Genomic DNA, 13176 nt, shown 5'->3' on the forward strand with positions numbered 1-13176 from the left:
TCAAATTTGAAACAAATTTCTTAGCTAGTTTGAGCCTCCCACATTCTGAGCTTCACCTCCCTTCCCATAACCACTTTTTCCTTTGTGTAGGGAATCCAGGTGTGGATTTTTTCAAACCTTTCAAGCCACTGAGTATGTTTTCCCTACAAATGGATTGTTCTTCAACCCAACCTCTTTCCAGTCTGAAGTCTTCTCTGAAGGCCTCACAATAGAAGTGATTAACTATCCTTTGAATTCCTAGAGCACAAACCTTCAGTATCCTATGGGTTTTAATTATCCCTGATTAAGCTGCAAACTCCTTTTGATGGAAAGAATGTTATTGTGTCTGGTACATTATCTGATGGAGAACAGGTGATCAATACATATTTTCCAATTAAATGAGTAACAAATTATAAATGGAACTGATATTCAGTCAGTACAAACAAGTATGGTCCCAATAGTTGTAAAATATTGAAATATTGACTCCCCTACCACTGTCCCTTGCTATCCAAATACCTTCCACTACCAGTGTTTTCTTCCATGGGAATTACTTGGACTCCCTCAACTAAATACAATCCTCCAACTAGAGGGTTAATGTCTTTCAAAGTAAGTAACACTGATAACCCTTATCTAGCCATGTGGCCAGGATCTACAGATAAAAGTACACATTTTGTTTCTGACCTGTGCAGTATCATTGTTAACTAGTATGATAATTGGGCTAGTATGTTTTCTGTTGCTATAATAAAATACATGAGGCTGAGTACTTTGTAAAGACATTTATTTGGCTCACATTCTGGTGACTGGAAGGTCTTATCAGCATGATGCCAACAAGCTGGCAATCAGAATATGGTTGAGAAGTGAAAGGAAATCATCATCATGAAGAAGGGGAAAAACAATGAACATACTTACCTCCCACCAGGCCCCACCCCCTTAAAAAGTTTCCACCACCTCAACACTGCCATGTTTGGCCAAGTCTCCAGCACATGAACCTTTGAAAGACAAACCAGATCCAAAACATAATCCCCACCTGATTATAAATAACATGTAACTATACAGTTGGAAAGTGATGCTTTTTTCCATTGTAAAATCTCATACAAGAGTCAATAGATCCAAGAATAGGAAAGGAAAATGATAGTCTGTCAATCTCTGAAGATATAGAATAAATATCCATTAGGACTCAGTCTTCATGTAAACCAGAAGATATGCTGTTTCCTGCCTAGAAAGATGAGAAAATTCATCAGCATAGCAAAATGAACCACTGATAGTGAAACAATATTATTATTTCATGATAGGACAAGCATTATCAAACTTCCAGGCTGTTGAATCAAATCTTCATCTATCCATCATCTACTCAGCCTCATCTACTCAGCCTCATGTATTTTGTTATAGCAACAGAAAACAACTCTTCAGAGAGAAACAAAATAGTAACTTGGTGGGAAATAACCACTAATATGCTACTAGTTAATATCTAAATCATATGTTGACAAATTATGGGACCATGAGCCTTAACTAACCCTGTTTTTTGCAAATAAATGTAAGTGGAGAATAGCCAATTAAATTAATTCCTTCATGTACTGCCTGTGTCCTCTTTTATGCTAAAATGACAGAGTTGGGTACTTGAAACAGAGACTGTGGTCTGTAAAACCTAAAATATTTTCTCTCTGGTCCTTTGCAGAGTTAAGTCTGACAATCCCTAATCTAAATCATGGATCAATCAATAACTACAACAAAGACTGGTCATGTAAGAAAGATAGCTTAGAAGAAATAGAAGAGAAATATGAAAAAGTAGAAGTCTGAGAAAGGCTTCAAACACAAATTACACCTAATTTGTTACTTTCAAATAATAAAACCTATCTCTGCAACTGAAAATCATCTTTAATATCATCTTTGGCATACACTGTCACTCCTAATCCAGAAACTCAGCCAGAAAAACTTACAGTCTCTCTATTTTAACTTATAAAGTTAAAGCTTTTTTCCCTGCCATAGTTACCAATTTAAAAAGTATTATTTGATATTTATTAAATGCAAGCCACTATACCAAAGAAATATGAAAAAAATGATCTTCCCCCCCCCAAAGAGTACAAAGGACTAATGTGAAAGAAAGGATGTATCAAAACAACTTAAAAACAGCGTGATTCCTGCTATGATGGAGTTATGCTCAAGATGCAATGAAAGCACACAAGAAGCCCCTATAAATATGATCAGGTCAATCAATAAGACTTTGAAGATCAGAGAAAGACATGAGTACTGAAATGTGAGGGGGATTTTGCACAAAAGTTAAATCAGGAGAGGGCAATGCAGAAACTCCTTATGTGTAGTTAGAAGGGGAAGATGGCAGACATGGTCACTTATACTTGAGGATTACTGGAGTCTAAATTGTTAGAACACCATGGTGTAGAGGGATGGGTGCTGACAAATGAGGCTGAATGGTTAGTCCCCGGAAAGCCAACAGAATATAAGCAGTGGCTATGTCCATGAGAGTTCCATACAGCTCCAAAAATCAGCTTAAATTCATCAGGTTTCCATCACCCAAATACTTCTCTTACCAGCGATAATTAGGATTTCCATAGGTACACTGGATGTCTTCCCAGGACACCTAGAAGTACATAAACAGAAGTTAGCACCTGGCTGACCATTTACTAAATATCCACAGAATATAGGATGCTGCAATTTGCCCTCTTTCACTCCTCTAGACAAACCCACCGTAGTAACTCCCAAGAGCTGGAGCATCTAATTATAGTATGTCACGCATAATAGTCTTTTTTAATAGCCTCATTCCTCCGCTTGAACTTGGTCATGCTTTCCCCAGAGTTATATACATATGTATGTATATATCTTACATATCTCTAACCCTTCTTGCTTTACAGAAGTTTCCCACAGAGCAAGGAGCCACAGAGCAAGGAGTCCACAGCACCAGAAACCTGGACATTGAGGTAATGGCCTCTTATAGAGATTTACAAAGCTATAAACCAGATAGGGACTTCATGCAGAATAGGGATTTGAAGTCATAACCCACCTCACACACAAAGAACAATACCATACTGTGTCTTGGTCTTGAGGATCCAGGTAGATCCTCAGAACTTATTACAGGTGGCTAATTCAGGGTAAGAGGCAATTTGGGGTGTTGTTTCTCACCCAAGAAACATGGGAGTCGTTGAAGCAAAACCATCTTCCATCCACAGAATTCCGGATATAGGCACAGTAATGACCCAAGTCAGCAATCCCCACATGGGCAATCACAGCAAAGAGTTCAAACTGTCTTTCAGACTGAAAGAAGACAAAGCATAAAATGATTCACCCCCTCTTTTTCTAAACTCAGACTTGAAAAAGGAAATATTAAGTCATCACACATTTATTCACTACCTGCTCTTTGTCAGGCACTGGTACTTCAAAGATAATAGGAAAAAGTCCTTGACCTCAAAAATCTCATGGCTAATGGAAGAACAAGTATATAAACCAAAACTATAATGGCATGTTTTATTTTTTAAAAAAGTATATTTACAGGTAATTTTGGAAGAATCAATTTTTGCCCCCAAAAAAGAAGAAGGAATGAACACCTAAGGAAGGGCTAAGGGGCTAGGGAAAGCTTACCAGTGCAGAACTGTTTTAACTGACCTTCAAGGATAGATAAGATCAGCAGGCAAGTTATAGGAAGGCAGTATTTTTAATGCAAACCCAGAAACTGCAAAGATTCAGCAGCTTAACAGAGCAAAGAATATTAAGAAAATGGATAATCTTCACAGACCACGTTGGGAATTAGAACTTTAGCCTCTCATCCCAGGTACTCAATCTCAAATTCAAGGCCACCCTGGAAAATTAGTGAGACCCTGTCTCAAAATTTAAAAAAGAAAAGAATTAGAACTTTATCCCATGAATGAGGGAAAACATTCAAACAATTTTAAGGAAAGAAACAACATCATCAGATTTATTTTTGAGAAAAACCACTGAAACAATGTACTTTTAAAAAATAAATGGAAAGTTCAAGTGTGATAGGAAGTCAATGAGATAAATTAAAATACTACAAGGAAGAAATGGTATAACCTGAATGATTACTATCAGTGTTGGTCATTAAAGTGATAATAATCATTATTATTAGCTAACTTTTGGCATTTAATATGCAGTTGGTTTTTATATAAATTATTTCATTTAATAAACAACACTCTGAGGTGGGTATTAGTAATGCTGTATCTAACAGAGGTACAATCTGAGCTCTAGAAAAAAAGATAATTTAACCAAGGCCAAAACAAATGAAAGAGGTAGGCTGAAACCCAGTTCATACTCTGAAGAACGTAAGAGTAAAGGTAGAAATGAAGGGACAGATTTGTACAAAATTAGGCAGAAATATTTAAAGGTGCTTTGTAACTGATTGAATTAGGTAGGGGCTTGGGGGGCATCACATGGATGAATCCCAGATTTCTGGCTTGGTAATTCGGTAGATGTTGATACTATAAAGTCAACATAAAACAGTACTGTTTGAAATTAAGGACAATGAATTTAGATGTGAGAATATTAAATTGGAAGGTAAAAACTCTGGTGTGGAGACCAAGAAAAAAACTCAACAGAAGATATGGACTCAGAAACCTTCAGTTTGAGACAATTATTGAATCCATTAGAATTTCTGAAAATTTCAAAAAATTGAGAGAAGAAGGAATAGAACTAAACCTAAGTTTCAGCTAAACTGATCTGCAGAAAATGATCTAGCAATGGAAAAAGAAACCCTATGCGAGAAACTTAGGGTAAATTGATGTTTTTAAGTATCAATAACATGGAATATCACAGAAATATTTAGGGGAAAAGCCCAAAAGCATTCATTAGACATTGCAGTAAATCATTCTACTCCCTCAAAATCTTAGAAAATCAAAAAAGAGATAATTCTCTTTGAAAAAGGAATACTGATAAGAGAGAGTTTTGATTGATTATAAGCAAGATCTCCACGTTAGTCAACGTGTCAACAATTCTTCTCTCTAAAAAAGTCAAACTCAACAGAAACAGAGAGCAGAATAGTAGTTACCAGGGGCTAGAGTAGAGGGGAATGGTAAGAGGTTGGCCAAGAAATACTAAGTTTCCATTATGGGGCAGAAGTTCTGGAAATCTCTGTACAGTACAGTAACTATAATAACTATAATTAACAGTAACATATTAGAAACAGCAATTTTACTTTAAAAAATAGATTTTAGGCTGGGTATGGTAGCACACACCTATAATCCCAGCTACTTGAGAGGCTAAGACAGGAAGATCACAGGTTCAAGGCCAGCCTGGGCAACTTATCAAGACCCTGACTGAAAAATAACATAAAAAGGCCTGGGGATGCAGCTCAGAAGTAGAATGCTTCTGGGTTAAATCCCCAGTACCACACAAAAATTTAAAAATAGATTATAAATATTTTTACTACAAAAAATATGTATACATATGGTAATGAAGATGCTAATTAGTTTAACCCAATCATTCATTCCACAATGTATACGTATATAAAAAGCATCATGTTGTACACCATAAGCATACATTTTTGTTGTTTTAGATCAATTAACCAATTCAAATATTTCTAAAATTTTACCAACAATGAGTGTAGTTGATGCACTTGTTCTATGTAATACTGAATTTATTTTATTAAAATTAAAATAGCATGTAAAAAGTAAAAATCAATTACTAATTTAGATTTTTTTAAAATAAATAAAATTGCATTTTCTGTAAAGTACTTTTTAAAAAAGGAACACTTCATTCTAGTTTCTCCACATTCATACAAACACCCCTAACCTGAGACTTTGGAAATGGAATGGAAGAAGGGGATAGGGTGTGAGGCAGAGCAAGTGAAGTTAATTCACTCAAAATGGAGGGCCCCACTTACTCTATACTTCTTTTACTTAAGGACTCTATATTGAACTTTTTTTGAAATGCAGAACAATACCTGGATTTGATGATCAGTTTATAAGAAATAGTAGAGTTTAGAGGAATATGTTAAATGACACCAACCAGCCAATTATGGAATATAAAAAATTCAACAAAATAAATTACAAGGAAAAAAATGGCAAGCAAAACCTAAAATAAATTTAGCAGGAAGGAAGGGAAGGAGGAGGGAAAGGGAAGCCAAATGCAAACATGGACCTCGTTTGGATCTAGATTCAAACAAACCACACAGATTAAAGAAGAAATCTGAACACTGGCTAGATATTTGAAAATGTTAAGGAATTATAAGTTACAGTTATAGCTATATTTAGAAAAAGAGTGTTTATTCTTTAGAGAGAAATAATGAAATATTCATAAAATTCAGCACATGATGTCTGGGATTTGCTTTAAAATATTGTTTAAAAAATAAGTGTGTCTTGAATCTAGTTAAGGGTGGGATAAAAGAAGAGTATGAAGGTGGAGATAGATCAAGATTGACCATTAGTTTCGGAAACTGTTAAGCTCTTTGATGGATACATGTGAATTCATTGTGCTTTGGTATGTATCTGAAATTTTTAATAACAAAGTCTTTTTTAAGCAGAAAAAATTTTAAATATAATTCATCAGGCAAGACTAGGTAGGGAGAAATAAGAAAAACTGGAAAGAGAGAAAAGAAGAATCCTATGAGGTCCTGATAAACTGAATATTGTTGTAACATATCATTAGTCCTTAATTTATTTTTCATTACTGGGAACTGAACCCAAGGGCCCTTTTGAGACAATATCTCAGTAAGTCGCCCAGTCTGGCCTCAAACTTGGGTTGCTCCTGCCTCAACCTTCTGAGTAGCTGAATTATGGGTATGGGCCACAGCACCTGACTTAAGGTTTTACTTAACTTTTTAAATAGCATGGTTCTGAGCATAAATAGACAAACAGAAAATGTAAAAGAAACAATGTTCTAAAAACTGACCCATATATATGGAAATGCAAAATTTGTTAAATGTAGTATTTCAAACCTATGAACAAAGGATATTTATGTCATTTTTTCCTCAGCATCTCCCAATAAATTAATATAATATCCATAAATGAATATAATGTCATATCATGACAACTAAATGAAACTTTCCTTTGATTAAATCTGGCCCAATCAACTTACTACTTTCTTATTACCTTCAAAGTAGGCCTTGGCTATTTTAATAATAAAGTTGCACTTATCCATTTATACCTATTCCATGTGTTATTTTTTTCAAAATAACATCATTTTTGCCAAATAATGCAAATTTTATAAGAGAATATGACAAATAAAAACTAGAAAGCAAGCACCATTCAAGCATACACAAATGTCTACAGAGCCATAAATGAAATCAAGTTTTTTTAAAAGTATGAAATCTGACCATTTGTGATGCAGGGGTCAGGATAGAACTGTGTGGCTCATCAATGCACGTTTTTTAAAATTAAAAGTGAAGAACTGAATTATGAGTTCCTTCCCTCAATCCTTCAAGCCCTTTAAGTACAGACCCAATGTTTAGAAATAAGAAAGTTTTTTGAATCTTAAGAGAAAATTAAAGTCATAATCAACAGCAAAGTCTGGTAGTAAGAGTGAGATGATAACATCTGCCATTGTTCCATAAGACCACATTTAAATATTGTTTAAAAAATAAGTGTGTCTGGTTGAGGGGTGGAAGGTGTCTGCTAGGCTCCTGCTGCAGGTTGTCTCCAACGCGTGTGCCCGGCGACCCAGTCGTCATGGAATCAGACTTGACCCAAGACCTTGATGAGTAGGAGCAGCTGATGAGAAGGCATCAAAAAGAGAAGAAGGAGTTGCAAGCCAAAATTCAGGGCATGAAGAATGCTGTTCCCAAGAATGACAAAAAAAGGAGGAAGCAACTCACTGAAGATGTTGCTAAGTTGGAAAAAGAAATGGAACAGAAACATAAAGAGGAACTGGAGCAATTGAGACTGACTTGCAAGGAGAATAAGATAGATTCTGTTGCTGTTAATATTTCAAACTTGGCACTCGGATATCGAAAGCACAGAAGAGACGGGAAAAGAAAGCTGCATTGGAAAAGGAGCGGGAGGAAAGGATAGCTGAAGCTGAAATTGAGAACTTATCTGGAGCTAGACATGTAGAAAGTGAAAAACTTGCTCAGATATTGGCAGCCAGAGAGTTGGAAATTAAACAGATTCCATCTGATGGCCACTGTATGTATAGAGCCATTGAGGATCAACTGAAAGAACAGGACGGTGCTGTGACTGTGGCTGCCTTAAGAAGTCAAACTGTTGAATATATGCAAAGCCATGTGGAGGACTTTTTGCCATTTTTAACGAATCCTAATTCAGGAAATATGTATACTCCAGAAGAATTTGAAAAGTACTGTGATGATATTGTAAACACAGCTGCATGGGGAGGCCAACTTGAGCTAAGAGCTCTGTCTCACATTTTACAAACACCAATAGAGATAATACAAGCAGATTCTCCTGCTATTGTAGTTGGTGAAGAATATTCCAAACAACCATTAATACTTGTATATATGAGACATGCATATGGATTAGGAGAACATTATAATTCTGTTGCACGGGTGGTGAACACAGCTACTGAAAATTGCAGCTAGTTTACAAAACGTTACACAGTTATGTTTTAGTACAGTGTGCCGATCTGAGTATTGCTACCAAGTGCTAAATTGTTCTAAATGCTACTGAAAACACAACTACCTTAAATCAATTTTAAAAATAAGCTTACTACCAGGCTTTTTAGAAATATGTCAGAGATAAACTTTAACCAGTATCCTCTTAGTGGTATTTTGAAACTTAAAAATTGATGTGGAGAATATCACTTATAGACCAAGGTCATACCCTGTTTACTGATACATTTTTATCATTTTTATTTATATAGCATCCTGGATATTTTGTTCTGTTTAAGGATACATTTTTAAATGTTTAAAAATTTCATCCCACTACTAAAATTTTCCAAAGAAAATTTCAGTGTAATTTTTCTAGAAATGAAATGACTCATTCTCTGTCATTATAATAAAGTGGTATTGTGATGGCAAATTTAATCAATGCTTATAAAATGAACTTGACTTCAGTAACCTTACTGTTGATGGGATTAGTGGGGTGAAGTTTTTATGTAGCCTGTCAGTGCAGCTAGGAAGCTTGCTTTAATAATTAAGAATTTCTAAATATTTATTCAGTTATTAAGTTTAAAGAAATGAGACAAAGTCAAAGGTAAATAGATATTCACTGTCAAATTCAAACCTCTAAAGATTAGAGATTTGCCTTTTATTTGTGTATAACTTTAACAAGACATGACAGAGCATTGTCTAATTCATTTATTATTCTTTGCTGTTCTTGAACTTCAGACTGGAGTTAGTGTCATCTCTTGATTCTCTTCTTAACTGCCTATTTTTATATTTTCTAGTGTGGTTTCTGTTCACTACTCAGCTGTTTTGCTTTCCCTGCATCCTTTTCCACTAACTGACATTTTGTGGCCTCTCATTCTTTTCCTTCTGTAAGTTGAGGATTTTGCAGTGCAAAAGGTGCCAAGGCCACATTTACTTCACGTTCTTTCTCTTTTCCAGTTTGTCTTACAAGATCTGTCCCCTTCTGCTCATTCTCTGGGATTAGATAAAAGCCCTTGACACTATTTTGTTATTAATGCCACTTTCTTCAACTCAATTATTTTGAGAATTCTTATGTTGTATAAAGGGTTGAGTTGAAAGCCACTGTTTGGGCACCAAGAATTTCATAGTAAAATAAGTTTGCAGTAGTTTTCTGTGTGAATTATTAATTTTAAATTTCAGATCAGTCACAATAGTGTTCTTTCTAAGAGATAATACCCACATATACAAATGTATCTGATAATTTATTATGTAAGGAAATATTATGAAAACGAGATCTATTTGGTTTGATCTGTTTTTCCCAAGTTAGAAATATAAGATATAAGGGGGTAAGATTTAGCATCAAGTTTATAACATTTGAATTTTTTTTCATGCACAAAGTATTTATTGATTGTTTATCATGTGCCAGGTAAATGACAGTGTATGAGAAAATCAAACAAGTATCTGGGAACTTATAATGTTATTATAACATTGGAATTTTTGCTCCATTATAATTTTTATGAGGAAATATTGTGTTTATAATATTAAAAATGGCTTCAGACTGGGCTTGGTGGCACATGCCTGTAATCCCAGCAGCTTGGGAGGCAGAGGCAGGGGGATTGCATGTTCAAGGCCAGCCACAGCAACTTAGTGAGACCCTGTCTCAAAATTAAAAAAAAATAAAAAGAGAACTGGGGATGTGGCTCAGTGGTTAAGTGCCCCTGGGTTCAATCTCCAATATCAAACAAAAAAAGGCTTCAGTCACACCTGGCCAGCAGTTAACACTGTAGGAAGCTGGTCAGGACTGTGGTCAACTAGAGCAAGTAAGTACATTTTGCCTCCAAGCAATATATTCTGAAGGCTACCTGTTTTGTTACCTTTAATCTGAATTTTTTGGGGCATCTGAAATTTATAAAAGAAGGAAACCAAGAATATTAAATGCTTTTGGTGTATTTTGAAGTAAATCTGTTACTTTAAAATATCAGCATTAAGAAATAATAAAATTTTATGAAACCTAGTTATTATAAATTCCACCATCATCAAAAGTATTCTAAAAATAACTCATTGGTGTTTTTCTTTTTTAAACAAGAAGAGTTAAAATATTCTTAATTATATGGTTTTCTTTCTTTCTTTCTTTCTTTCTTTCTTTTTAAGGTACTAGGGCCTAGAGTTGCTAAAGCAAGTGTTCTACTATTGAGCTGCATCCCCAGTTTATCTTATTTTCTGCTAACCTTTTTAATTTTTAAAAAAAATTTAAAGGGTCAGTACAGTTATGAACAAGATTTGTATGGTTAGCTGTTTTTTATAAAACTACAGATAAATATTTGTATAACTGAAAAAAAAAGCTCTTCCCCACCCCCACCCCCAAATGGCAGATATTAGTTTAAAAACAGCATATGATACTGGGATATGGCTCAGTGGTGGAGGGCTTGCTCAGCATGTGCAGGGCTCTGGGTTCAATCCTTAGCACTACAGAGGGGGGAAAAAAGCAGCATATATTAATTTGGTTTGCTGTATGATGATGGTCTAATGGAAATTACATAAGCTTTCTTTTGTCCTAATTTGGAAAATTATATGTCATTTCTGGAATATGTCTTTAGCCAAGAATTTTATCCACTTAAATATGTTTACAGCTTGTATAAAGCAAAAAAAAAGTATGTGTGTAACTATTGTGAGCAATGTAGTTTTGCTCATATTATCTGATGTTTACCAAAAGAATAAAAGATGAATGAATTAAATCAAAAAAAAGTGTGTCTTGAATCTATGAATGCTTCCATGAATCACACCAAGCTATGATTGGGTTTTCCTCCCTTTGAACATCCCAACATGGCAGCAGAGGACAAGATTTCTCAGATAGGGGATGGGGATGTGGCTCAAGCGGTAACGCGCTCGCCTGGCATGCACGGAGCACTGGGTTCAATCCTCAGCACCAGATAAAATAAAGATGTGTGTCCACCGAAAACTGAAAAATAAAATATTTTTTAAAATCTCTCTCTTTCTCTCTCTCTCTCTCTCTCTCTCTTCTCTCTCTTTAAAAAAAAAGATTTCTCAGATAAAAGAATGACACAGAGGAAGCAGACCTTACTAACTGAGCTGCTCCCATTCACCTTGCCAGTGTTTGCCCAGCATGATGCTGCTTGACTCCACCATCACAGTCTGGAACCTGACATCACTCTACCACACAGACTGCATCACTGATGTGGACTATAGAACTTCTGAGCAGGCGACTTCTAGCAGCTGAGGGGTCCAGGAAGGCAGAATCTTAAGGCTGTGGTGCCTGATAAGATTGATATATAATGGGAAAGAACATCTCACCTGTTCCTTGGCATCACCGAGGACTTGCTCATTTGAAAGAACCTGATTGAAATCTAAGCTCTGGGGGAAATACAGTGAGTGGCAGATCTTTTCTGTCCGTGAATTCTTGATGGAGAATCGCATGAGGTGGATGGTCAAGGTCTGGGGCAAATTGGTCAGCTTCAAGTCCTGAAAAAGCAAAATCACTTTGGAGTGAAGTCCTAAAGCACTTGAAATGGAAAGACAGAAAAATATCAGAGCTAGTAGAATGTTCTTCTCCAAAAGAGGAATTCAGCATGATCTAACATAGAGTTAAGGGCTCCATTTCCCTGAATCTGTTGGGTTCCTGCAAGAGTCATGTGACACTTGACGACCACACCATTGCACATCTTCCACAGAAGGCACCAGCAGCCCCAGGGTTCTGCAGAGGCTCCTGAAACTAGAGTAACCATGGAGTCTGCTCTAGAAAGCTAGTCTATCTCATAGGGGAAAACCTAAACACTTCTTTCGAATCTTCTCTATTCTTTAAAAGGCTCTGTTTCTCTCAGTGAGAGAGAAGCCACATCCACAGCTATGAAAATCAGAAGCCCTAAAACACCAGATACTAGCCTAATCCAAATTCCCTCCTCAACCAGCTTGAGGTACCCTTAGGGGTCTGGAAAGATGATATCAGGAAGTCCACTAGGGGCAAACCCAGACTAGTGAAGTAGCTGAATTAATAAGTACCTGTTTGCTATGTGTCCTCTTCCCACAGTTCTCACAGAAGCACTCGCTGGACAACACCCTGGGCTGGAAGAAACAGTGTAGGGCATCCTGCTGTCTCATCCAGAACAAGAAAAATGCAGTGTTGGTATTTACCATCTAGAGAACAATCCCCTATACCCCTATGGTAGGGATGCAAGGTTTATGTCCAGTTTTCTCCAAGCTCCCCTAAATGTCTGGCCCAGTGCAGTACATTAAGTAGAATCTCAAAAAGAATAAAGATTCCACTATTTGGAGAAATAAAATGGGAGGAGCACATTTAAGGAAACATTTTGAGTAAAGTGAAAGTAGAAGAGAAGTTTTTATTAATTAATTTTAATTAATTAATTGATTGATTTTGCCAAAGGAGAACTTGAACAAAGCCACAGAAATGAAATACAAAGCCAAAGGTGGATAAAAGAAGCAACGAGGGATTGGCAACATTGGTTTGTTCAAATCCACCAAGAAAAGTTTCTCACCAGTGTTTGCAGGGGCTTTGAGTCCATATCAAAAAGACAAAGAGGGAGAGTGAGCATGCTACTGTTTCTGCTACTCTCCTTGGCACAGTCTAGACAAATCAAGGACTCCTTCATCCGGATCATGTACAAGGCCTGCAACCTATCTACCTGCAAGAGGAAGGAGGAAAGAGGTAAGTCAGGGAAAAAGCCCTAAACCATCTCAGG

General features: G+C 36.1%; 1 protein-coding gene and 1 pseudogene across 4 annotated transcripts in view; one reads left to right on the top strand and one right to left on the bottom strand.

Annotated features, from left to right (window-relative positions):
- Nucleotides 1-746: 746 nt before the first annotated feature.
- The window catches only part of USP18 (ubiquitin specific peptidase 18), a 29149-nt gene continuing 16719 nt past the window's right edge, over nucleotides 747-13176 (bottom strand). For 2 of the 3 annotated variants that reach the window (XM_081311476.1, XM_081311475.1), the window contains exons 6-11: nucleotides 12973-13119; nucleotides 12479-12568; nucleotides 11774-11941; nucleotides 3115-3246; nucleotides 2526-2575; nucleotides 747-1195 (exon numbers count right to left, since the gene is read on the bottom strand). In XM_081311476.1, the coding sequence (XP_081167602.1) occupies nucleotides 1150-1195; nucleotides 2526-2575; nucleotides 3115-3246; nucleotides 11774-11941; nucleotides 12479-12568; nucleotides 12973-13119 (633 nt within the window). In that variant the 3' untranslated portion in view covers nucleotides 747-1149. The remainder of the gene's footprint in view (nucleotides 1196-2525; nucleotides 2576-3114; nucleotides 3247-11773; nucleotides 11942-12478; nucleotides 12569-12972; nucleotides 13120-13176) is intronic. The other variant, XM_081311477.1, reaches the window with a different exon arrangement.
- LOC308658661 (deubiquitinase OTUD6B-like) lies at nucleotides 7590-9104 on the top strand (annotated as a pseudogene). Its single transcript has one exon. The product of its transcript is annotated as a deubiquitinase OTUD6B-like (transcript).

The sequence above is a fragment of the Spermophilus citellus genome (assembly GCF_964194105.1).
Source record: "Spermophilus citellus genome assembly, chromosome: 10".
NCBI lineage: Eukaryota > Metazoa > Chordata > Mammalia > Rodentia > Sciuridae > Spermophilus > Spermophilus citellus.